General features: G+C 53.8%; 8 protein-coding genes across 8 annotated transcripts; 4 read left to right on the top strand and 4 right to left on the bottom strand.

Moving 5' to 3' along the window:
* Positions 1-10,508: 10,508 nt before the first annotated feature.
* On the bottom strand, positions 10,509-10,931 carry PG985_010800 (uncharacterized protein; the record flags this gene model as incomplete). Its single annotated transcript, XM_066830567.1, has 1 exon — positions 10,509-10,931. One exon carries the CDS (start codon positions 10,929-10,931, stop codon positions 10,509-10,511), a length of 423 nt encoding a protein of 140 aa, XP_066681249.1.
* A 1,757-nt stretch (positions 10,932-12,688) lies between these two features.
* On the top strand, positions 12,689-14,344 carry PG985_010799 (amidase; the record flags this gene model as incomplete). The annotated part of the gene is made up of 1 exon (XM_066830566.1): positions 12,689-14,344. One exon carries the CDS (start codon positions 12,689-12,691, stop codon positions 14,342-14,344), a length of 1,656 nt encoding a protein of 551 aa, XP_066681248.1.
* Positions 14,345-14,883: 539 nt separating this feature from the next.
* On the top strand, positions 14,884-15,597 carry PG985_010798 (ABC1 domain containing protein; the record flags this gene model as incomplete). Its single annotated transcript, XM_066830565.1, has 1 exon — positions 14,884-15,597. The coding sequence occupies one exon, from the start codon at positions 14,884-14,886 to the stop codon at positions 15,595-15,597; it is 714 nt and encodes a 237-aa protein (XP_066681247.1).
* Positions 15,598-16,642: 1,045 nt separating this feature from the next.
* On the top strand, positions 16,643-17,735 carry PG985_010797 (uncharacterized protein; the record flags this gene model as incomplete). Its single annotated transcript, XM_066830564.1, has 2 exons — positions 16,643-17,403; positions 17,480-17,735. The coding sequence occupies 2 exons, from the start codon at positions 16,643-16,645 to the stop codon at positions 17,733-17,735; spliced, it is 1,017 nt and encodes a 338-aa protein (XP_066681246.1).
* Positions 17,736-18,462: 727 nt separating this feature from the next.
* On the bottom strand, positions 18,463-19,461 carry PG985_010796 (uncharacterized protein; the record flags this gene model as incomplete). The annotated part of the gene is made up of 1 exon (XM_066830563.1): positions 18,463-19,461. The coding sequence occupies one exon, from the start codon at positions 19,459-19,461 to the stop codon at positions 18,463-18,465; it is 999 nt and encodes a 332-aa protein (XP_066681245.1).
* Positions 19,462-19,943: 482 nt separating this feature from the next.
* PG985_010795 (uncharacterized protein) lies at positions 19,944-20,929 on the bottom strand (the record flags this gene model as incomplete). The annotated part of the gene is made up of 2 exons (XM_066830562.1): positions 19,944-20,764; positions 20,845-20,929. 2 exons carry the CDS (start codon positions 20,927-20,929, stop codon positions 19,944-19,946), a joined length of 906 nt encoding a protein of 301 aa, XP_066681244.1.
* A 1,096-nt stretch (positions 20,930-22,025) lies between these two features.
* Positions 22,026-23,792, top strand: PG985_010794 (acetyl-coenzyme A transporter 1-domain-containing protein; the record flags this gene model as incomplete). Its single annotated transcript, XM_066830561.1, has 2 exons — positions 22,026-23,395; positions 23,456-23,792. 2 exons carry the CDS (start codon positions 22,026-22,028, stop codon positions 23,790-23,792), a joined length of 1,707 nt encoding a protein of 568 aa, XP_066681243.1.
* A 308-nt stretch (positions 23,793-24,100) lies between these two features.
* PG985_010793 (uncharacterized protein) lies at positions 24,101-25,731 on the bottom strand (the record flags this gene model as incomplete). The annotated part of the gene is made up of 2 exons (XM_066830560.1): positions 24,101-25,014; positions 25,170-25,731. The coding sequence occupies 2 exons, from the start codon at positions 25,729-25,731 to the stop codon at positions 24,101-24,103; spliced, it is 1,476 nt and encodes a 491-aa protein (XP_066681242.1).
* Positions 25,732-25,784: the final 53 nt, after the last annotated feature.

The raw sequence follows: 25,784 nt of genomic DNA, 5'->3' as shown, positions 1-25,784 counted from the left end.
GGAAAAGCAGTAACGAACCTGAGAGAATCTTGAGTCGTGGTGTTGTAGGCGCCATGATAATGACAGTGGAGCCAATGCCTGGCCAAGCAGCTGATGGGGTTTCGAGCGTTCGGTTCGAGGGCGATATTGGTAAAAAGCCCCTGTCGCTATATCACGACGGCGATGCTGTCGGAAGATGTAGACAGACTGATGCTGAGATGTAACCCAGTACTTCCGTCGAAAGTAGTGTTTGCGGAGGCCACAGGTCACGACCGTCAGGCGCGGAAGTGAGCGACGCCTTGTCGATGGGCTGTCTGTCTCACGGTAATTGCCCAGAAGCGAGTACTTCGGTTTTCTTCGCGTCTCTTCGTACCAGCGACCCAGTATGCACCTATCCTTCTTCTTCTTCGTCGTCCTCGAAACTCTCTTTTTCCTATAAACACTCTCTTTTTTTCGCAAGCGGGAGCTGAAGGGAAGTCCCAGAAGCTACCAGATCCAGTCGAGCTAAGAGAAGCGGGAGCTGCTGCAGGTCGGGGAGGATTGGATAGACTTTGGACGTTTCGGCGAAGCAGGTTACAGGGCCATTCGGAGGAGCGAGTAGGTGCGTCTGTTGCTGGAATGCAGGAGATTGGTGACGGTTGGATGAGATGAGACGAATCTTCTTCGCTCGCGAGTAGGGAGGGTACAGAGATGCGGTGGCTAGCTTTAGGTAGATCAAACCAAAAAAGGCCCGGACGGATGTGCTGTTGTACCTAACTTCCCACCCCCAATGCAGGTGCAACACGATGCAGAAGCGAGAGTTGGAAAGAGAAAGTGTAACGAGTGTAAATGGGTTTAGGAAACACAAGAACCAAGACCACACGAAGCCACGCGCATACAAAGGTTGAGTCCAGGGTTTGGTCTCTTTCTTTGACAGACAGTGGGTTGAGAAGAAGAAGAGAGTGTGTCGGTTGGTTTCAACTGGGGGGGTGGAATGAAGTAAGTGGTCGTGGTAAGTAGGCGTAGGTGGTGTAGGCCCGACCTTGTTGGTTTACTAGTCTTGGACTGCTACTGGGCAGGGCAGTCTGGCAGTAGTAGTTTTGACAGCAGCCCCGGAGCCTGGGTCCTCCAAAAGATGCCTGCTGCGGGCGCTCGAGTGTCTGGCTGGCCTGCTTTTTGCAACTTGCGAGGAGCCCAGGGTGAGGGTGGGTAAAATCAGGTAAGCTGGTTGTCGGCGTCTCCTCCAAAGAAGCGGGTCTTATTAGACGTTGATGAACAAGGCACTAGCAGCCTACAGCAGGACCAGGGTTCGCGACTGTCCGTCTACCTACAAGAGGTACCAAGAGACTTGGGCAGACAAGATGATACAAAGACACGCACGGCGCATTAGACAGGCCGGCGAACAAGAAAACTACGAGTATGCGCCTTAGACAGATGCGACTATAATCAAAAAGGCGAACATGAGGTGAAGTTCGTGGAACCTGCAGTCGCCGATAGAAAACCAAAGACCAGGAGATGCCTAGATCAGTGATAGGTGCAGCGATGGGGGTGGGGGAGCAACGCCGTGTGCGCATGTGTGTGTATGGTAAATACGTAGGTCAGAGTCAAGGGGGCGCAGCAGAATATACTAGCACAGGCGGGAGACTATGGCAAGGGGGGCAAGAGGCAGAAGAAAGAGACGGGGAGATAAAGAGGTATGTGTGTACCAGTCAACCACTCTCTCTGAATACATGCAGATTGGTGGCAGCCTGGCCGCCGTGGGTAGACAAGCAGAGAGACTCTTGGAAGACAGATGAACTGAGGGACGGGGCCCGGGAACGGGATCAAAGGTGTGTATTGGTTGATTGATGGGTGGGATGGAATGATTGAGATGGGAGCCGGTACAGCAAGGGAGGTATCGGGATGTACCTAGGCTGGCGGTGGTGTAAGCCGCCTGCCTGTCTGCGGGAGGGGCGTTATTCGAGACAATGCACCGGCACCGCCTGGCTAGGAGGAGTAGGGGGGGAAATATCAATTCATGGGTACCTGGGTACCTTTGATAGGATCAGTCCCATCCTACCCGAAATGGCTACACCTCAGTTCGGATGACGTGTGGCATGCGCTGTCTCTTTCCTTTCTCTTCGTCCCTCGCTCCCGCTTCGTACATACATGTACTTAGAAATGTACTTGATTGCACTGTGTTTCTAGCTGCGCGATGGCAGAGACAGCCAGAGCCGGAGAGTCTATAGTGCTATACTGTAGCGTAGCAGTATCTAATGGGCTGAGGCTGACTGGCACACGGAGGAGGTAAAGCTTCCATGGAAGAAAAGAGGGTTACTGTCATTGACAATCGCGATCCTGACGACATGGCCAAAGCCTGCGATCCAGTTCAATTACCCAGAGAAGGTTAGACCCGCCCCAGCTATTTTAGTCGCCCGAAATGACCCAGGAAGTGCCAGGAAGTGCTTCTGGAAGTGCCAGGAAATCAGGCCGAAGCCAGGGCCAAGCAGATACCAGCAATTGAACCCGAGCGTGGTGGGATGCGGTACTGGAAGCAACGGAAAGCCCAGGTACGAGGTACCCAACCCTAAGTACCTACATGCTCAACCCACGACGCCAGCAATGAAAGCCAGCCAGGGGTCAAAAGGCTATGGGATGGACAGCGTAAGCGGCGCGGCTAAAACAAAGGCTCACTCGTCCTTAGTTTTTTTAGTACCTAGGCCGGCCCACTAATGAACCGCCCACTGTCTTGTCGTCGCCGCCGCAAAAGTCATCAAGTTTGCGCAGGAGACAGGCAGTCCCTACAACCGTACTTGACCTAGAGAAGAAACCCAGGCATAGCTACGGGATCCTTGTTGTTGGTCGCAAATGGAGTATAACCGATTTTATGTTGCACTGCTAGCGATGGCTCGTCTGCTATAGCCAAGAGCTACATGTATATGAAAGTTCTGGCAGTGTCCTGGTACAGGTGTGCGTTTGTTTGATATTGATGTGCGTACGGAAAGGGAGAAGGGGGGGGGAAACACGAGCGAGTTTAGACGGGGGCAAAGGAAAAACCCGCGGATACCTACCTCGAAAGCTATGCATCCTTATAAGCTTTAATAACCAGGCAGCCCAGGACATATACTTGCAGTCAAGCCATGAGGAATGGGTTGCATCTTGAAGAGAATTTCTCGGAAGGCGTTCCGTTCCAGGCCAAAACCCTTATTAGAGTTTGAACCCCTTAAGTCAACCTGCTCTGCAATACGCCTATATAAGGTCGTAAGCACTGATCTGGCAATGAATGTCTTGATCGGATACGAGACGACTCACCATCGCGGAATGTGTCCAGCAGACGCACATTGCGCGGTTTCACATGATGCTGCCAGTAACAGATCTGGGCCGTAGCCCTGGCTGCGATTCTATATTGTAACTGTTTTGCAGGTTCAGGGGATAGGGGAGCCGAGTCCGACTTGCATGCGCATGTTCATGTCGCCTGCAGCATATAGCATACAGTACATGTACAGTATGTCCGTTCCATGCTCGATGTTACGACCAGTCCACACGTCAGACCTGTATCAACAAGATGTCAATGTGTCTGTCTGTACTGCATGCCATATGCCGACTGTCAAAACTTGACGTGTTCAGGACAGTCTTCCCGTGAACCTACTACTGTGCAAGGGACAGGACATGTATGTGTGTTTTGCAAAGCTTTGGACGTGGCGCGATATGACCAGCGGTGCCTAAGGCGCTGGTGGTGGTGGTAGTGCCGCCGATCAACTCAAATGAACCTCCCTTGCAGTTTAACCACAGATGCAGGTGATTACAAAAAGAACAGTACTACCCCTGTGACTCGTTGGTTGACGAATCGCTGGATTGAAGTCTGGAACAAAGTTGATCGATTTTTTAACCGGAATAGAGGGTGGAATCTCTTACTCGTATTTCCTCATGAACACACTCAACCCAACTCAACTGGAAATATAAGACCTACACATGCACCCAGTCCGGTAAGTTGCCCACCGCAATGAGCAGCGAGCTCACCTTGCCCACCTTGCCCCGGGTACCCGTACGAGAATCTCAATGTGGGCTCATGGTCCTGGCTGGTTGAGTGGGAGCCCGCCCGGAGACGCTGCAAGTTTCTCCAGAAGTTCATGGTCCGCTGCGGGAGCTGAGAGTATCTAGCTTCACCGGATACTCAGAGCTCGTCCGAAGCGAGATCATGCTCATCTCGGAGAGAGGCTGTGGTGGTGGGTGGTGGGTGGTGGGTTGCTCAAAAAGTGGGTGGCATATGCAGAGCTGAATGGAATACCACTTCTATTACAGCGCACGGTTCTGGGGGACTGCATTGCAAGTAAATGAGCAGGCGCCGTTGGTGACGTCTGATAAGCTTTTTCTTTACCAGGCCGGGCAGGGCATACCGGTAGTCAATATCCAACTCGGGTTCGTTGGCCTGTCCTGTCAATCAATTGTCAAGATGCAGATGGCATCGGGTGCCCATGGGCAAAGTCTATCACCTTGGCTAGTGGGCTAGTGCAAGCAGAATGCCGCCAGGAACGCATGAGCTGAGTGCTGTATTACCTGTGGTTGGTTGATCACGAAATAGCTCGAGGCAGAGGCAAGACAGTAGGCAAAAGTTACCTGACCAGTCGATTTTACTTGCCATCCCAGCAGGGGTTCTTGGTGCTGTAGGCCGATAAGCAGAACCTGTCACTAAAAGTATGCCCTTGGCTGCAGCAATCGGATAGACAATCGCCAAGTTGCTTTCTACAATTGGTTATCATGAGGTCTGCATGTCAGTGGCCTTACGCTTTCCGGCGAAGTGTCGCCTCTGCAAGGAAGGCCCCTCATGTCGAGTGCATAAAATGTCGTGTTATGTATGCAACTACACAGACGCGTGTCTTTTACGAGACCGCCAAAATCGAAGCGCAAACCTCCGTTATTCCCATAAGCCGTGTGAATGGGCGAGGCGTGAAGGTTGGGTTACATGGTGTGTGGGGGATTATTGCATGTATGCATGTACTTCAAATCACACCTTCGCGCGTGTGTATGCCGACGGTCGGTATTAGGGGCGAGCATTCTTCAAACTTCATTTTCCCCTCTCCTCGTTGGCAATGAAACATAGAGGTGCGAGCTCACGCCTATGGGGCCGCATGTCCAGAAGAAAAATCGAAGAAGACGAAGAAGAAGAAAATGCGACACAAAAGCACAGGCTCAGTCCGACACCGCCGGATTCTTGGATACTTGCTAGCCCGGCTTGCTCGGAGTCGGACATCTTAGTATGAATATTGCCGTGATTGCAGGTACAAGTGCTTATTATCGCGTGTAGAGTAGCATCGCGCACGCACACCCGAGCAAGGCCAGCCAGCCCAACCCAGTGAGGGTAGCAGTAGGGTGAAATATGGTGGCGTCTGAGAAGGAGGAGGGGTTCAAACGGCTGCACATGGTGAAAACTTGGAAGGGGAAATTAAACAGAGGTAGGGCTCGGCTGGGATCGTGATAATGCTGTACAAAGAGAGTGCGTACGGGATACATACCTATCAGGTGCTAGCCGGCACAGTGCTGGCGTGGATTACCTGTTCCTGCGCCCGTCGGCTAGGGATCCTGTTCTTGTTGCTGATGTCGAAAGTTGGGATTTCTTCAATTACTGGGCCAAAATGGTTTTATACGAGAAGGCGGAACATGGCTTTCTTGCTGCCATTTTGTTCTGTCTGTTCTTCTTGATCGGCCCTACTGGTGAGATGGGATCAATCGAGCCGACGGCCAGATCCATGTATACAGTAATCCGAAGTTTGAGAGATGCCATCTTGAGGAGACGACAGCCAGACTGTATCCATCCCTAGCCAATCTCGGAAGATGCTTGTCGACTTTAACTCAGGTTGCTCCTTTCGTGCGGGTCTTCCCATGCCATGCTGGTCGCGATGACGCAGTTAAGTGGTATCGTGAACTGGCGGCGGGCCTAAACCCGGTGCGCGAGGTAAGAAAAAAACATGCTGAGCTTCCCTGCCGATGCCACTCCTCCAGAGAATAGAGTGGGCGGTATATGAATAAGGGGAAACCCTCTGCTTCATCCTCGCGAAGCCATCACCAGGGTTCACAGATGAGTTAGGAGTATCTCTATCTGCAGAGTGCGATGAATGTAGGTACTGTACGAAATCTTGAACATGGATGCCAAGAAGTGCAGCCTAAAATATTTCCAGGATCAAGCACAGCCAAGCGCAGCTAGCAATCCCCACAACCTCGATATCGGCCCATACGGACGGATTCAGTCGACCGTTAGTGTGGCGCCATAAGATGCACTTTTCGTTGCTGTACCAATTGGTGATTGGCGAGGTCGGGTAAACATTCTTCTTTTTTCTTCTGATTCTCCCTTCCTAGTAAGCCTCGAAAGGCGGAAGGATTGCCATCAAGTATCTCATTGAAATCATGTATGATATGGGTTTGCTACCTGCAGGGCTGGCGACATGTACCTACTCGCGATTTTTTGGTCCGGAAAGGATCCTTGTATCTGATCGATCTCGCCATTTACTAGCACACTTGCACACCTGGGTGGAAGCACCTTGTGTTATTTTTAAAGTCCGCCGGTAAATGCATGTATGTAGAGCTAGCTCGAATTGTGACTAAAGCCGACAACGAAATGGCGATAAGTGATTCGAGTAAGCAGAATTGAGATGTACAGAATTCTGTCCATACAGCCGGATTTCAATCAACAGATCAATTCCCAACTGAGACACGTGATTCTTGCGTGATAAAACCTGCCACAGTAGTTTGCTGATCGCTATACTGTCACAATACACAGCCGCAGCGCAGATCTGCCCATCATTCTAGACCTGACTCGAACTGCCTGCCAATGCTGCAAGCAGCAATTGTCCGGCTCCCCGGTGCGACGTGCATATTGATTGGCAAAGTCGGTATATACAAACATTTGAATGTTCAATGGCTGGAGCAAAGCTTGACCCAAGCTAGTTTTCCAACGAGTCGAATATCCCTTCGCAGGGGCAGCAAGGGCAGGTCCGGAGTTCGGGCATACGTAGGATTCCGCTGCCCAGACCCTTGGCGATGGATATTTCATAGTATGTATGCAGGTGGCAGGTACCTAGGTATGTAATTAATACCGACTGCACGAGCCATCGGTCGCACAACGAAAGAAAGGAGGTCCGATCATGATCATGATCCTGATCAACGCCGATTACCAGAGTAACATCGGGCAGATCAAGTCGAGGAAGAATTGTTTGAGAAGAGGCATTTTTAGACAGATAGGCAGGCAGGTCCGGCAAAGGTTACCTCCAGTCCATACTTCACTTATCCCGCTTATGCAGGGGCAGCTCTAGTCCTTGGGGAATGCATATTTACGAAATTACCATTCTGCTTACCACCAGATCTCCATTGGCTGCCATGCTTTTTTCTCTTCCCTTTTCTGTCGCCTCGGCTTGTTCGGAACTCGCATCCAGACCAGCCGTTATGTTACTTCAACGTCTCGAGGTAGGACAAGCGAGAACTTGTCTCTGCCACGGACCACAAACAATACACCGCTTGCTCCCTCGCCTCGGACCTCTTTGCAGAAGTCGTTCGCTATAGACCCAATTGGCTTTCTCGCCATTTAAACATTACGTCACTTTCGACATCCACGGGATGGCTCCGAGCTAGCCCACGTATCATTATACCAAACTGGTTCTGCTTAAGTTCGGTACTGTAATCTGAAGCTGAATGTAACGCAACCTTGGCGGGTGAGAACCTCCGTGCCAATGGATCACACAAAGGGCGCCAGTAACGCTCGTGCAATGCCATCCCAGTCGTATATCGACCTAACCTGGGTACTAGTGGAATAAACACCCCTTGCCAGCTTACCAAAGTGCATCGTCAATCGCGCCGGTGCAGGGGCGGCGGCTGAAAATCTCCGACCAGCCCTTCGCATGGCAGGCTGCGAGGCGCGTAACGAACAGCGACGCACTGAGCGACGGTGATATGCTGACCAAGCACCGCGCAATTGCATTGTCACAATCTCCCATCTCCCCATCAGATGGATGCTGTAACCCACGAGATGCGATGCGGATGGTCTCAATCCCCCTAATGATACCACACCACAAACTCCGATCAAACGGCATCACCTCGGCTAGCAGAGAAAGATTGTTGGTGTCTCGGTTCCCAAGCCAAATACGCATCGACTAACTGGATCGCTCTATCTTCGGCTCGTCAAACATCCCGTCCTCCGGCCGCACTTTTCGGGGTCTATAGTTGCTGTCGTAATGCAGGGGGGCCTAGATACATAGCGCCTTATACTACCTACTCCGAACCTTGTCCCGTTGGGCGTCGGCTGGACTGGGCTGGGGTCGCGAGGCTTCTCTACCCTCCCGCCCTCTGAAACGAAACCGCCGTACATGTGGCGCCACTGGATGGTGATATGGGTGGTGTCAACGCCTCTAAGCGAGCTAACGTGACGAAACCTGGGGTCGCCACGATATGGGCTTTGCAAGGCTGCCATTGGAGGTGCCAAGCTCCTGGTTTGAGGCTACTAAACGGCCCTGCATCGCCAGAGCTACCCAGATTATGCATGCCGGAAAACTTGTTTCGCGAGATCGACAAGGTAGTGTTTCTATACTTATCTCAGTCCTGGCCACTATAGAGACGAGAGCGCGTCTCTATAGGCTGATAGGTGCGCGTCGCCACCCGCCAGGTCGATCGCTTCGGCTACCCGATCACCTCTTACTCCACATGAGGCTGATCCTTGGCAAGGCCGGCCGGCTTCTGATACTGCTCTTTTTTGTGCTGTGGCTTAGCCCGCCTTCGCTTATTCACAGGGGCCAATGAAGGTGTAAGTGGCAATCCTCTATCACGATTTACGGCTCTGGAATAGTTCGTCCGCCCTTCTTTGACAGGTGGTAAGTGCGGTGCATGCTGTTCACTCTAGACTCGAAGGGGGAACATGATCGCGGCAAGTATCATGTAGCCAGTCCAATTATACCGCTTATCCGCCCAGCGGGGAGGCTCACTTTCACTAGACCTCCCGCCGTTTCCAAAGTTGAGTTTTCACTGGCTATACCCACCGGTCATCTCCATGCAAAAGGTGGGCGGTACTCCGTAGGCCGTAGATTCTGTCGCCAGGCAGCAAAGTTGGGCTTGCTTGGTGTAATTGGTCTTGCAAAAGAGGTCCTCAATCTCGGGTCCAGGACGAAGCGAGCGCGCTATAATTCTTGTCCCCCCTGTTTGGCCATGTGGTGGTTTGATAGGCGAGCCGTTTTTCTCCTTCGCCGGAACGCGAAATACCCAGTCTGGAAAATGACGAACTTCCTCCACACTTTTCTGGATAAGTCTGCTGGGCTGTCCGGTGCCTCTGCCCACCACTACGCGACCGACTTCTTCTGGAGCTCTCCTAGCGAGGCAGGCTGAGTCTATGGTATCATGCAGGCTGATGGGCTGCATATGCAACACCGCTGCTAATGTTACGGCCTTGGATGGCGAAGAACCTTTCATTGGTATCAGCTGCTTCGCGTGTGAAGGCCACCAGCACCGAAGACCAACGGGTGGTTAGCTGGCGCCGTGGACTAAACAATGGTGAGAATCCGGGTCAAGTCAAGGGCCACGCTGCAGACTGGATCGCCGCGCGCAGGGTACGCCAGGTAGCTTTCGCACCATGGGCAGCAATAGGTCAGTTGGGGGTAGGATGCGCCACCGCCACGAAGAAAGACTACTGCCGCGCAGGTATGCCTCCGTGCCAGTGGTTGGGCCTCACATGACAACCCATTGTGATGAAGGATGGGATCTGACTTGGTATGCTAGCTTGTGATATATGGAAACCCGTCAACATCAGGACAGACAGATGAGTCGAGCGTTGAACACCCAGCGGCGTTTGCCAAGGCTGAGTTATTGAGCTGCGCGATCGTCTTCCGTGGGTTTCTAAATAAGCAGGTTGATCGCGATATGTAACTTATGAGACCGTGTTGTTTTCCGTGATATGTAATTGTTGGTGGCATGCTGCGTACCAAATAAAAGCTTGAGTTGGTACCTGAATGAAATTCCCTTCGACTTGGGCCAATGGTTTGGATAACTACGCCGGGTGTTTTGTGTTAAACCTCGATCTTGAATACTTCTCGGATCAATACACTGCGATTCTATCAATTATTTCTGGAATGGGGATTTGCGATGCCTGCTCGACGGGCGGTATGTGTGCAACTGGTCTACGCAAATGCCGAGTTAGTTCGTGAGCCCCTGAGTCGAATCCATCTCTCCTTGTGTGTGTACAATAAGGGACATCAAGGCTGAAAGACACGACAAAGCTGCACTAAACAAAGACCTTTAGCGTGTAGAAGGCGTAATTATAAGCACATCTATACCATAGACAAAGCGAGGTGACGAGACAAGGTCATTATTGCAAATCGCCATGATTTGTGAAGTTTGAGTATATATAGCCTCCAATGGGATATACCCATTATCTGGAGATCATACCATCCTGAAACATCGAAAACGCAAGGAAACACCTACACGACGCAAGGAAGCAAGAGTTCGATATATCCCGACAACCGAAATCAGAAATGGCCGGCCAAGGTTCCAATGCATGGCTTGTGGAAAGCATGATCGGCACAGCCGAGTCGACGACCTTACATGTAACATTTGCCTGCGGACACCGCTGCCCGATCTTCCGGGTCGCCGTCCACCCTGATATGGAGCAGATTGTTACGAACCGTCTGCGAAGGGACCTTGTCCTGTGCCACACCTGCCAGTATTTCGCTGTCGTCGGGGAGGTGCAAGAGGAGCATTATGTCGACATCTTGCGATTGATGGGAAGCGACCAGAGAGCGGGACCAAACAACTTGGACCTCCTGCAAATGTACTATGACATGGCTTCGACGCTGGGCAACAGGGTCAACCAGAACCAGTCCACGGAGGCCATGAACCAGTGCCTCAACGAGTTCTGCAGGCTCATCATCGCCCGCTTGTCGTCTAGAGAGCGAGCAGCAGGACTGGAGCACTTGCTGCTTATACAGGCACATGATATGGAGACGGAGCATTCGGGCGGTCATGTCGAGATTATCAGACGGTTGACAGACGCGATCACTACTGCCGACCGGCTGGCCTCGAACGAAAAGGAGATGAAAGATCCGAATCCCACCTCTTCGCCCCACGATGAGAGCATGAAAGACCCGACTAGTGACGGCCCTGTCGCCCCTGACGCCCCTGACGCGCCATCTTCTGAGGGCCCAGGTCCCGAAGAGCTTCTCGACTCGCCAAGCGCACAGGCGGCTGCTCGACGAAGCCAGCAAGGTGGAGCCGGGAGCACCTCTTCCGCGAAGTAGGCGACAGCCCCGAATGCGCCGCCGGGGCCGGAACAAGGCACCTCGGACGGCGGGGAAACATCGTAGGCCAGCCATGGATTGGCACTCTAGGCATTGTCCCTTCTTCTTTGGCCTTTTATTCACCTCAAGGGCTCCACAGGTAAGTCTTCTTCAACATCCTCTTCCAATATAAGTATATCATTCCCCTAGTTCCTTGCCCCTTTCCCTTACATGGGCGTTTCCTATCTTGCAGTAAGTGATCAGGTGAGACTTCCAGAGGCAGACGATGGGCTTGCGCTCATGGAAGAGTAGGTAGGTTCTGTCCGAGTGTTTGTTGTGCTTGTAGTATCGCTTCCCGAGTAATAAACAATCAAAAGAGTACCTTGAGTAAACTGCAACGTAAAAGAGATATAGTGAAAAGGGGTGGGAATATGCTGACGATAAAATCCCATCAACCCCCCAAGATCAGTGCAGTTCTAAATGATATTTACGCGTAGAACCGATGTTGATATTATCTAATTCCCTTGTCTTTAGGGTGTTCAAATCCGTGGGCTCGTATCGCCATGTCCGGCACAATAGCTGGTGTCACCTGCAAACAATTGAATACGATGTACGGAGTAGTAGTTGGAATATCAAAACTGATCCAGATGAAATCTTACGTAGATTTGTATCGGTTTGTCCGCCCGGTATCCGCATACCCAAGATGTATAAAGGGGCTTGGAATGGTTGAGGGCTCTCCTTACCCCTAATCGACCTACACGATTTCATCACGTCAATTAGGTACTCCGGTTTTAGAAGAACAATGCCAAAGCTCACATTGCATTGTTCACTCCAAACGTCACTGGGAAACTTAGCACGTATAACCAATTCTGAGATGGCTGTAATTGCAAGGTACAGTATTTCCCGCAAAGCTCGATTCAACCATTCTTTTCTCCAAATAGCTACCCCGCCTCCATTACTTACTTATGCAAGCATCCAGCTGACTAGAGATTTATCAACATCTGTCGCGGTGCCGATTTCTCATCCAGCATCGTATCGAAAGCGCGGTAGTTCACTGCCGACAAATGGTTCCTATGCTGGGTCCTTGGCGACTCGTCGAATGATCCGTGAGCTTGCCGACAACAATCGGTATCCCGTCATCCATACCTAGAAAGGCAGGTCAAAATCTGCCCTCTTGGGGTCATGACACGAACACTTGGCACCCACTTCTGAAATCCCCCAATATTAAGTGACCTGATGCTACCTACCCGCGATCTCCGTATAGGGCAATAGTTGGCGACCTATAGAAGGGGTGGTATATAACCGAACGAGTCCAGATAAACAGTGACGCAATGTCCCAATCTCACTCTTCTTCACTCGAGGGACAGAACGCTACACGATACCCATGTTGGAGATACCTGACATTGCTGATCGTCGCGGTTACCACTTACCTGCTAATTGTCTCAGGGAGTCCCTTGAGCGAAGTCTTTTGGCAAACAGCACCCCTTAGGCCAGATTCTCCCAAGATGCTCGCCATCAATTTCGGATTTGCCCTCGCTTTGTACACCATTGCAGGCGCTGGCGAAGCAATCTCCCCCAGAACAGCCATAGGCGGCAAACCGTTCCCGCCTTTGATCGAAGCGACATTGGAGGACCTCGTCAATGGTCTCGAGTCGGGCTTGTTCACCAGCGTGGACCTTGTAAATGCATACTCAGCTAGAATTGTGGAGGTGAACGACACCCTCAAGATGGTAACCGAGTTGAACCCGGATGCTCTCTCCATCGCAGCCGAGACCGACAGGTTGCGGGCCGATGGGACTGTTCTTGGGCCTCTTCATGGCATTCCGATACTTTTGAAGAACAACATCGCCACCATGGATGATATGCAGAACACTGCTGGATCCTACGCATTGGCCGGCGCCAAAGTCCCGAGAGACAGCACGATGGCCGCCAAACTACGCAAGGCAGGTGCAGTGCTGCTGGGGAAGACCAATCTCTCGCAATGGGCCAATTACCGAAGCTTCAATACGAGCAATGGATGGTCTGCTTGGGGCGGTCAGACGGAAGCAGCATATTATCCCGGGCAAGACCCTTCTGGCTCGTCATCTGGCTCGGGCGTGGCCAGTTCTTTGGGTCTCGCTCTTGCATGTCTCGGTACAGAGACCGACGGCTCGATCGTGTCACCTGCGGGCGTGAATAACCTGGTCGGTATCAAGCCCACGGTTGGCCTTACGTCTCGTTACCTCGTGGTGCCCATCTCTGAACATCAGGACACAATCGGGCCAATGGCACGAACGGTCAAAGATGCGGCGTATGTTCTGTCGGCTATCGCTGGACCCGACCAAAACGACAATTATACATCTGCTTTCCCCTTCGACACCGTCCCCGACTACGTTGGGGCTTGTGACTATCTTGGTCTCAAGGGGAAGCGGCTTGGCGTCCCGCGGAATCTGTTTATGCAATATTCCGATGTTGAGGAATACCGCCCACAGATAGCTGGCTTTGATGCGTCTCTGGACATCTTCCGCGCCGCGGGTGCTGAGATCGTTGACAACCTTCATCTCGAGGGGGGTGACGCTTTAGCCAACTCGAACTTTGAAAACGTCGTGCTCATGGCAGACTTTGTCACAGACGTGGCTAACTACTTCTCAGAGCTAACAGTGAACCCCTATAACATCACCTCGTTGGCCGAGCTACAGGAAATCACCCAGGGTACCCCCATGGAAGGCTGGCCTGAGCGGGATACGCAGATCTGGCAAGACGCTCTGGACCTGGGCTTTGACAATACCAGCCCAGAGTTTTGGTCCAACTACACCGCCGATCTCTACTACGGAGGCCTTCTCGGCATCACTGGCGCGATCAAAAACATGTCTCTGGACGCTTTGGTCATGCCAACAACATTCTCATCGATGCTTCCTGCCATCATCGGCGCCCCGATCGTCACTGTGCCACTGGGAAGGTACCCTGATAACACCACGGTAGTTCCTAACCAGCTCGGCACCCTCAACGCCACCGGCCCCAACCTGCCCTTCGGCATTGCGTTCCTGGGCGAGCACTTCAGCGAGGAGAAGCTGATTAGTCTGGCCTATGCTTTTGAGCAGCGCACCAAGGTCCGCAATACAATCAAGCCATATATCGAGCCCAAGACCGAGTTGGTGGACATTGTGAAAAAGAAAGTGTAACAATCAGGACGAACACCCTACACACAACACATTCTCTGGGGCTCTGTTTCACTTTCATCCTATTACGGCAAGAGGTTTGCAAGTCCATACATGCCGTAGATAGTATTGATAGAACTGAAATAGAAGTACTAAAGTTGCTTTTTGAAGCCAGGGGGTCGCACCCCAAAAGCCCCACGGCATCGCCAATTGCACCATCAATTCAGCTAGTCAAAGACCAAACTAAACCATTGAAAAATAAGATAAACTTACATCGCAATTCTTCGCTACAATTTTCGCCTGCACCATATAGACACCGAGAGAGAGAGAGAGAGAGAGAGAGAGAGAGAGAGATACCGCTGAATTGAATTTTAGGTGCATCCCTTTTGGTAGCTCGCATTTGGACGGCGATACTGCAAATCAGGGTAAGCTCCCCACTTTTCCAACGAACTGACTCATCGTCACTTTCTTACTCTCACAATTTTATCTAGAAACTGAATCACCAGGAAGCACCTCACTCATTTTGACGAAAAAGAAATTATTGGCTGAACCACGCCTTCCAAATGCATGTTTTACGGAGAGATTCTCACAGCGAGGATCTATTTACTGCGGTTGGATCTACACCCGAAATGGCTTATGTGGAAGACCCTCTAGATGATGTATTTGGCTCAGACACCGAGCCACCTCACGAAGAGGTGGCAGGCGCCGAGCCAAGAGAAACACACCCATCAGACATGCGGAGGCTGCAAACAGAGCATTCTACGGCAGGCTATCGCGATGGGATTACGGCCGCCAAGGCCCAGAGCATCCAAGTCGGCTTTGATGAGGGTTTCAGCCTCGGGGGAACCATCGGACTCAAGGCTGGGCAGTTGCTTGGCTACCTCGAAGGAATAGCAGGTGCACTGCGAGCCTCTTCCAATGGCAGCACGGGCGATGAGCCCAACCACGAGCCAGCCTCGGCACTCCTCGCAAGGGCCCAGACCGAACTGGCAGCGGAGACCGTCTTCGGTGAGCAGTTCTGGAATTCTGACGGCACCTGGAACTACGAGATTGCTTCCAACACCAGCGAACAGCATGACGACAACATAATTTTTGAGGATGTTGCCAATGCGCATCCCGCTATCACAAAATGGACAAGGATCGTAGGGGACCTCCTTGACCAGCACAGTATCAACAAGACGCTTTTAGATGTCACCGAAGAGACACCCCAGAACAACGGCCCGGCCAGAAAAGAGATCAAAGTTGACCAGCAATCTCGCGAGGTTCTGGACTGGTGAAACCACATTGCCTACGCTGGCAATAAACATAATGGTTCGCAGCATGGAGGCTTGGAAACCTACACCAATGGAAGGCGGTTTGAGACAATCCGATGAGAACAGCTCACTTCCGTCCGCCATGGTTCATTGCTAGTATACTTACTGGGCCACGATTTCCAATACTCCAGCCTGCGATCGCTGTGTACTAGGAGGATAAGGCAGAGCCCCGTCATGCCACCACGGTCGATGGCTGGGACGAAAGGTTTGAAGTTTCCTTTGGTCCTGGATGGGCAGTCTGTTTGCCACGAATTGGGACAAACAGCGCATCTGACATGGCAAACGCATGTTGGCTGTGTTGCGAAACTCCTGATTGACAATAAGAAAAGGCTCAGCCGGCCGAAGACCCGGAAAGCGGCTGGCGGGCCGTAATCTTATAGTGTCTTGCAGCACTGCCGTTTGCCACTTTCGCATTCGCGCTAAGCAGCATCACTACAAGACAGCACCGGAGCTTAATGCTGGAGTCGGTTCATGAACACAGACACGCATCATCTCCTTTGAGTCCAGCATAGTCTGGCAATGGCGCCATCTGGTACAGGCGAATATACACAGAAAGCTTTCAATTCAGCCCGAAAAAACACCATAGCCCTTCTCCTTAGCGAGTACTCTCGTGACGATCACAAACATAAAATTTTATGAGTTGGGGTACCTTGCTTCTGCTGATACAGTGACTTACATTATCTCCCACCACCATGGCTGGGGTTATGCCACCATCACCAGGACGTTGTAGAGGCAATGCAGCCTCTACACATACTGATATGCCCGGCACAGACGTCCTAGTACTCAGGCTCTCCAGGTATAAGAAACACTCTCATCCTCCCGTTCTGGCAGATCCTCCTTTCGAGTACTTTAGGACACGCTCATACAGTTGAATCATCCTCCACTACCTTCTCTCTGGTATCTTTGATACACCACATTCGCTTCAACTGCACCGCACACTCGCTCACTATTAATTACTGCACTATACTTCCTCTCCGGCCCATCTCAGTCTGTTTGTTGAAGTATCACCATGAAGGCCACTCTCATCAGCACCCTGGCCTTGGCCACCGTCGCTATCGCTACCAGCGAGCACAAGGACAAGTGCAAGAAGAAGCACCACAAACACCATGATGGCGATCTGGTCCATGCTAATGCCAACCTCGGACTGAACGTGCCCGTTGGTTTCTGGAAGAGAACCAAGCACGACGACGACGAGGAATGCGAGCAGGAGGTCGTCGACCCGGTTGACCCTGTTATCCCGGTCGCCCCTGAGCCCATTGCCTCCACCATCACCGTCCCCTTCGGTACCCCTGTGCCCGTGTTCACGACCAGGACCGTCTGGTCCACCTCCGTCCAGAGCATCTTTGGCTGCCCTGAAGGAGTTGTTGACTGCCCCGTGGGCTCCACCACCACCGCCATCGTCGTGGTCCCCGTCTCCACCACCATCTGCCCCGTGAGCGAGGGTGTGGCTCCCACCGACCCCCCTGCCGTTGCCAGCCCGCCCGCCGCTGTGAGCACCCCGGTCGCCACCGGCCCTCCCGCCGTCGCTGCCCCGCCCTCTGCCAGCACCCCGGTTGCCACTGACCCCGTGGCCACCAACCCGGTCGCTGCTCCCTCCTCCTACGAGCCAGCCGCCCCTCCCGCGGTCGTCTCGGCCTCGTCTCCCTCTGGGCCCAGCATCGTCGCCACCTTCCCCACCGTTCCCATCCCGGCCATCCCTACCGTCTCGGTCCCGGCTATTCCCTCCATTCCGGCTATTCCCCTCCATCCCCGCTATCCCTTCTGTCCCAGGTCTCCCGACCCCGGCAGTAGTGGCCTCGTCCGCTTCTGCCGCCGTGGCCTCGTCCGCTTCTGCCGCGGCGCCTAGCGGCACCCCTGCCAACCCCGGCTTCGCCCCCGGCCCCTTCAACGGTACCTCGCCCACCGGCGTCTCGCCCTCCATGAGCATTGCCGTCATCCCCAGCGCCAGCCTCACTATCCCTGGCTACAGCCCCTCCGGTCCCGCCGTTGCCGGTCCCTCGGGCTCGTTCCCGTCGACCGTCGTCACCGCTGGTGCCGCGGAGCGCATGGCCGGCCCTGGCAGCGCGTTGGCTGCTGCCCTTCTGGCCGCTGTCCTCATCTAAATTGGGAAAGAGCCCGTCTCTGCACCCCTTCAGAGGGGTTGAGTGCTTGATGAGCCGGGGATGATGGCATACGATCTTGTTAGGATATGCGAGGGAAATGTGGTGGATAAAATCTCATGACTGTCTACGATGGCGTCCTTGTGGTTGAAGGGAAAGGTGCGAGGGGCCTAGAATGATGTTTGAGGTGTACCCTCGCGCTGGTTCTGATGCCTGTCACTGCTCACATGTATTGTCTTTTTTGTCCTCACGTATACACACTCATGTATGGGTCCTAAACCCAAAAGTCGATATTGGAATTGAATAAGTAATTAGCTGTAGAATCTTCCATTTGTAACTCATGTCCATTTATAAAAGTGTATTACGAGTCCTCGTAGCTACGCAGTGAATCGATATCCCGGAATACTGGTGAGATGCTGCCGTATCGGGTGACCTGGCGGTAGGATAATTAAATCGTCACTCATATAAATCTAGTCACTCTTCTCTCGAATGCATCTCTGAAATCTACCCAGTATGCAGTACGCTTTTTGTTCGTTAATAGATTCTCGTTTCTGCTATTGCAGGTAACTATAGGGCTGTTTATGCCCTGCTATATGTACTATAGCCGGAGAACAGGGCCTGAGAGTGACGGTACGTATACTCATTACATACGCAACCTATCTGCATGTCTTTGCCGTTGCCAACAACCACGCCCCTTACCTCCCCATCACTCACTCACTCTACTACCTACTCACGTCCACCAATTCGGCTCCCTCTTCTCCAGAAACGCCCGCACGCCCTCCCTCGCGTCCTCGGACCGCGCATGCAGCGCCATGACCCGCCCCGCCCACTCGGCCGCCTCAAGGTACCCGTCCCCATCGCCGTCGTACTCCCGGATACCCCCGAGGCCCGCGCCGCCGCCGAACCCAGCCTGCGTCCAGAACGCCCACTTGCCGAGCGCCTGCGGCTGCGCCGGCATCCCGACGGCGAGCCTCTCGACAACGGCGGCCACGCGCGCCTCGACGGCGTCCCGGCCGCCCTTGACGACCTCCACGCTCGAGAGCGACGGGGGCAGGTCGGCCGGGCGCACGGGCTCGCCGAGGGCGAACATACGGTACCCCAGCCCGAGGCCCAGCCGTCGGCTCACAGCCGTCGCGGGCGAGGTGCACGGCAGGCCCAGGGCGGACATGCCGGGGAGCTGGAAGGCGGCGCGCTCGGCGCAGGCGATGGGGAGGTCGGCACTTAGGGCCAGCTGGGCGCCCGCGGCGGTGGCGAGGCCGGTCACGACCGAGACCACGGGGCCGGGGAAGCGGCGCAGGAGGGACATGACCTCGGCGCAGAGCTGGAAGGTCTCGCGCGTGGCGGCGTCTCCCGTGCCGTCGTCGGAGGACTGCTGCTGCTGCTGCCGGAGCTCTCGCAGGTCGTGGCCCGAGCTGAATACTTCTTCCCCCGAAGAGGCGGCACCGGACGAATCAGACCGGAGGACCAGCACGTCTGGGAGGCCCGCGCGCTCGGCCCGCCACTTCTTGGCGTCGATGAGCCAGGCGGTCTCGCGCGACTCCCCGAGGGTGTAGAGAGTGGCGGGCGTGAAGGCGGGCAGGAGGCGCGGGTAGCCGTCCGCGGGTGAGACGGTATAGGAGTGGAGCTGGTTCCGGAGGCTGCGCAAAACCGAGAGGGAGAGGGCGTTGCGGCGAGTGGGATTGGAGAGGGTCAAGTAGGCCGCTTTGGGTGGAAGTTTAGGGAGCTTCATAATGTTTGGACGCGTATGTAAGAATATGATTTATGTTTCCCTTTTTCTTCATGTGAGAGTATCGGGTCAGTTCTAGTGTGTTTTGTCGTTTCTTCGAAGTTGCTGCCGAATCTCTTACACAAGCAGGATACATGAGCAAGTAGGTGTGTTTTGGGGAGGTTGGAGTTGACCAAGTTGGGGTTTTGCGGGGATTCCGGAGGCATGTATCGCTTGGCAGCGGAAGTCTATATCCGTTTTTCGCCAATATCACAGTACATCTTTCTTTCTCGACATAGAATTATTTAGAGTGAGCCCGTTGCAAAATTGGCGGATTGTGTTGGCTATTCCTGCTCGCAGGCGCCGACTCCCGGAAGAGAAGCCTGATTAAGAATATCTTGACACGAATGCAGTCTTTCATGGCGCCATCATTTACTTGAAGGTGATGCCTCCTATTCGCGTGGTTGCATCAATGCCGTATTCACAACGCTGGACTTCCTGGGGGTTCATGTACCTTCGAGTTGACCCATAAGCTCCTCGATGCGTACATTACCCCCAAGCAGTTCCCGTACGGCGCCGCGATCTCGCCCGTTCTCCCCTTGAACGGCCATTTTGACGATTCTACCATCGTCGTCAATGATCAGTCGGCCTGCCTTGCCGTCGCTCCATTCGACGCTGATCTGTTTTGCCTCGGCATCTGCTGGGCTGATATGCTGTATAACAGCAGCATCGGCGTCCCGTCCACTGGCCTGGCTGTTATTTAGCCCAGCTGCCTTATGCAAGTCACCTATGATACCGATGCGGTTTTGGTAGCGCACAAGCTCTCTCCTCAGAGCTCTTGCGAACCGCGGAAGGTCCTGTTCTTGCTGGGGTTCATCGTCATCGTCGACATCGCCACCCTTGGGTTTGGGAGCGGATAGATGGCGCGCCGCGAGACCAGCCAGTGGCACGCAGGGCGGCACCGTGTGGCGGTGGACTCGAAGGTGGCGCGAATTGGGATACGGCCGGTTCAGCATAACATAGTAAGGGCGGACAAAGCGCGCCTTGGACATGACCTCAAAACGCAGACCCAAAACGTTGCCTCCATCTACGGCGTTGGGGTCCGGGTCGCGTATCTTCAGCGACGTGATGGAGGCGCACGAGCGGTAGAGACACTGTTGCTGATGGGCCACTTGCTCATCGGATTTCTTGAGGAGCTCTGCGATATGCCCAGAATCCAGCGAGTTCACAGTCCGCTTCTTAGACCGGTCCTGTAGCAGCTTGCGTGTGGGCTCAGATACCATCAAGGTGCTTGTCTGGATCTTCAGCTCCTTTTTCAGGGACTCAACTACCACAAAGTTAGGATCATGCGACAGATACTGTATAAGTGACTAAGGAGACGGGTCTGTTGAGTGAGCAAGTACTTACCTTGAGCCCGAAGACTTGCAATTTCATCATCCAACTGATCCGCAATGGATAAATCGAGTGACTCCTCTCTAGACCTAGAAAACATGGTTGCAATGTTCTGAACCTATAGACTTGGGTTTGGTGTCAGACCATGTCAAGTCCTCTGGAGTTTGGTGGATTTGCACACTGTAAATAGACGGGTTCGCTGTCACGCGTCGCGACTTGCTTGGCTTGCGCTGGCGGCATGCACGCAAGAGATCTATCTTATCTTATCGGTTAGGCGGGTAGTGGGCGCTGTGGGGATGGTTCGCTTCAGTGGGCCAGAAGGGCCATTAGGCTGTCGAGCGCTGTCTTACCAAGCCGCCCGAGGATGGTACAGTCCAGAAATCCAGTGTATCACTGCAGTACCCCTCCCGCCCCTTACACCCCTGAGCAGGGGCGGAGCTTTTGACGTTTGGCCTGTTGCCGGCTAGAATGCTTAAATTCTGGGCTAGCGCAGTCGACAGAAAGTGATTGGACTCGGTTCCAACCAATAAGCCCCCCGCTGAATCGTGAATGTTGTCCTCTCCCTCCCTCAGGTTCTTTCTTTCGGATCTGGTCATGGCAACCCGACGTCAGGAAGAAGGGCCTGCCTAATTCGTAGACTCGGGCAACGAAACCCGTCCTCTTTTTTTCTCGTCACCCTTTTACACCCTCACTCTCTCACTCTCTTAGGCTACCTTGCTTATCCAATTCGTTATCTGCCAACTGCTTTATTCTTCGACCCGACTATTTGCAGCCTCGCACGCAACCTAGACTCCTTACTGCTTTTGCCACTAACAAGCTCCTACAAGCTCTGCGCCGCGGAAAGGCCACGGTTGCTCGATACGGATACATTACTTACAAACCAACACGGTTGAGTCATTTGCAGGCTTGCGACTCTCGAGATTCTAGAAAGACTGGGCACCGCTCTAGGCAGTCGTTGATATCCACTTGAAATCGCATTCCCCTCGGTGCAGTCGATTTCGCGCGCATAAAGCTTCGACTATTCCACGACTCCACTTCTCCGTCGCTCTCTCATACCAATATAGAATATACTACATTACTCCAGCGACTACACACCTGTGTCAACGTCGATTCCACCCCCGAGTCTCCCTCGTTCGGTCCTTTCAGCATTTGTGCAGCGCAAACTCGAGACTGGTCGCACCAGAAACGAAGTACCTATGGGTGTCAAAACTCGCAGCTCGAAGTCACCAAAGCCCGAGCTGACCGTCACGACCAGCGGCCGTGAAAACGGGAGCACAGACGGCGGCAAGATGGAAAACAGACGGAAGAATGGGCTGAAGCAAGACTCAGCCCAGGTCACAGAAAATCTCATGGCGCGAAGCGCTTTTACACTGGACGAGCCCGTCCCTAAAACCCCAACCATGAACAACCATGGTTTCTTCGAGCTCCCCAAGACGGACCAGAGGAACTTCCTGCTGCTCGTCCTACTCTACTTCTTGCAGGGCATTCCGATGGGATTGGCGCATGGATCAGTGCCCTTCCTGTTGAAGGAGCACCTGTCATACGGAGAGATCGGCATTTTCAGTCTGGCGGGATACCCCTACTCGTTAAAACTGTTATGGAGTCCTATCGTGGATGCTGTGTGGAGCCCGCGATTTGGAAGGAGAAAGAGCTGGATCTTGCCTATCCAACTGCTGTCTGGGTTCGGCATGTTGGTGCTGGGCTCCGTTGTGGAGGGCTGGATGCTTACAACTGGTAAGGCCGGTGGGCCGACGGTCTGGAACTTTACTGGCTGGTGGTTCTTCCTCGTCTTCATGTGTGCAACTCAAGATATTGCCGTCGATGGCTGGGCTCTCACCTTGCTGACCCCTGGCAACGTTTCCTATGCTTCTACCGCCCAGACCGTCGGTCTTACAGCGGGCCACTTCTTGTCGTACACCGTATTCTTGGCATTCAACTCGCCCGATTTCGCCAACCGGTGGTTCCGCTCCGTGCCCAGCGATCAAGGCATGATGACCCTTGGCGGATACTTGACTTTCTGGGGCTGGGCGTACATAGCCGTCACGATCGGCCTTGCGCTTCTTAAGAAGGAAGAGAAGACGAAGAACGAGGATGGCATCTGGGACGTCTACAAGATCATGTGGGGCGTGCTAAAGCTGCGCAACATCCAGACTATTATCATTGTCCACTTGATCGCCAAGATTGGATTCCAAGCCAACGACGGAGTCACCAACCTCAAACTCCTGGATAAGGGTTTCGGCAAGGAGAACATGGCCCTGACGGTCCTCATCGATTTTCCCTTCGAGATTGGTTTGGGCTACTATGCGGGCAAATGGTCTCAGGAGTACACACCAATGCGACTCTGGTGCTGGGGATTCATGGGACGCCTGGCCGCGGCTGTGCTTGCGCAGTTCACCGTTAGCATCTTCCCTGCGGGCGGTGTCACCTTCAGTTACATGTTACTGGTCATTGGCGAGCACGTCTTTTCCACCTTCACCAACACTGTCATGTTTGTTGCCATCTCCGCTTTCCACGCAAGAGTGGCTGATCCTGTGATTGGCGGAACTTACATGACCCTTCTTGCTACGTAAGTAAAACACTGGAAATCATCAAATGCTTTTCCAGTCTGCTAACATTGCCGTTATAGTGTTTCTAACCTCGGTGGTACATTTCCCAAGTTCTTCGTCCTCAAGCTGGTTGATTACTTCACCGTGGCTACGTGTCACCCGCCTGCTGCCAAGGTCGATGCCTCTCTTCTCAAGGCTCCCCTGGTGACAGCACCGTTCTCTTGCGCCATGCAGGCCGAGAAGGAGCTGTGCGTGGGCGGCGGCGGCTCTTGCGAGATGCTCCGTGACGGGTACTACATCGTCAACATCATCTGCGTTCTGGTTGGTGTGGTGACCTTTGTCATGTACATCCGGCCCAAGGTCTTGCACCTGCAGAGCTTGCCTATGCGAGCATGGCGCCTGTCGCCTGCTAAATAAAGGGGGTTGTGCTGGGAAGGACTTTTAGACACATAATTACCGAGACATAAGATATTTGCTAGAGAATCTATATTATATGTTCTGTCCGATCTCGACATTCGGTGCCCACCATAGTCCTTGCCAAGTTTTTCATGTATTCTCCGAGTTCATACGTGCTGTGCACGCTTGCACATCCATGAAGCGAGATTTATAATATGTATATTCTGTTGCCTACCAAGATGTTTATGACTTTATTCCAGCTAGGTCAACAATCTATTTGCAGTGCAGAGAAAGTGAGTGGGCCTGAACTCATCAAGCTACAAAGTCCTTCAAAAGATTACCCAAGGTTTCCACCCTACGCTAACACCCTTGGCGACCATGAAGGATAACAGACTCAGCGCCTGCGTCAGCCCCGTGAAGATGATCAAGCCCCAGTAGCGGCCGCCCGGCGTCGCCGCCACGATATTGCCCGCGATGGGGATGCCGATGAGGGTAGCGACGCTGACAATGGTGTAGCACGTCGCGTAGTAACGACCGTAGTGCTGCGTGTGGCATAGGCGGCCGACGCAGACGGGGGTGATGCTGATGTTGTTGCCCGTGGCGAAGCCGAACAGCACGCAAAACACCAGGACCCCGGCCACGGTCGAGCCCGCGGGCAGCCACACGGCCAGGCAGGCCACGATGGTCAGCGCCACGGACAGCATGTTGGAGTTGAAGGGGCCGATCTTGTCAGCCCAGTAGCCGGGTAGGGCGCGCCCGAATACGGAGGCCGCGTTGAGCACGGGCAGCACGACGCCGAAGGCGAAGTGCTCGCCGAAGCCCTGGGTCAGGCTGTAGCTCGAGATGTAGGCGAGCGGGATGAAGAGGCCGAGCTCGAGCAGGAAGACGCCCAGGGTCGTGAAGAAGAAGGCCCGGTCCCGGAAGATGCGGAAGTCCGGGTGCGGGCTCGCGCCCGCGGCGGCGGGCAGGCGCCGACGGATGAAGCAGTTGCACAGCACGACGAGCAGCGCGCACAAGAAGCCCAGGCCGCGCAGGGCCCAGGGCCAGCCCACGCGGTCGAAGAGGGACTGCAGCATCAGCGGAAACACGACGCCGCCGAAGCCGCCGCCCGTGCTGGAGATGCCTGTCGCCATACCGCGGCGGGCGCGGAAGAAGTGGCCCACGGCCGTGAAGCAGGGGGTAAAGAGCAGCGAGGTCGAGATGCCACTGAGGAAACCGAAGGCAAGAAGGAAGTGCCAGTATTCTGGTGAGGTTTACCCCTTAAGCTTTAGCATGTGTGACTTTACCTTGTTGCACAACATGGGGAAAAAAGCAGTCACACAAGGTCGCACAAACTAGAATTAGGGGTTTGCAAGAAAAACCAGGGACGAAAAAGTGAAGTACTCGCCGCAAACTTACTTGTACAAATGCTAGTCAGCATGATCCCCAGCACCAACCCGACACCCCCCACGAGGACGAGCCAGCGCGGCCCGTACTTGTCGAAGACGGGGCCAATGTAGATGCCGCAGAAGAAGACGAGAAAAGTGTAGACGGAGAAGATCCAGCCGATGGTGCCCTCGTCGTGGTCGGAGAGCTGGTGAATGGCGACGTAGGTCTGGAACGTGGCGATGGAGTTCATGATGCCGGCGGCGGCGAACAGGCCGCACCAGCACCCGAACACGACGAGCCAGGCGGCCAGACCGCCCTCGGGGTACGTCTCTTCGCCCAGGAGCGTCCTCGGGCGGCTGCCGAATTCGGCGTCGGCATCCTCCCCTACCTCTTCCGACTTCTCATCGCTGTCACCAGTTGCTTGATGGCTCTGCTGCTGTGGCGGCGGTGGGGGCTCGCTCTCTTGCACGACAAAAAGCTGTGGGTTTGGGTTGTTGTTAATACTGTATCCCTTTTCTAGACTTGGGAGCCGGTGCAAATCGGCTTGTGGCTCCTGGCCGTTCGCTGCCGCCGACTGTTTCTCGAAATCCATTACTATCAAGTCGCTGAATCACAAGCAAGAGTAGGGCCAAGATCAAGTGAACA

This window comes from Apiospora marii (genome assembly GCF_038362585.1).
Source record: "Apiospora marii strain CBS 49790 chromosome Unknown utg000007l_segment0_segment0, whole genome shotgun sequence".
In the NCBI taxonomy this organism is placed as follows: Eukaryota; Fungi; Ascomycota; class Sordariomycetes; order Amphisphaeriales; family Apiosporaceae; genus Apiospora; species Apiospora marii.
The sequence above is the reverse complement of the archived record's forward strand: the minus strand, read 5'-3'. Positions and strand labels throughout refer to the sequence as shown.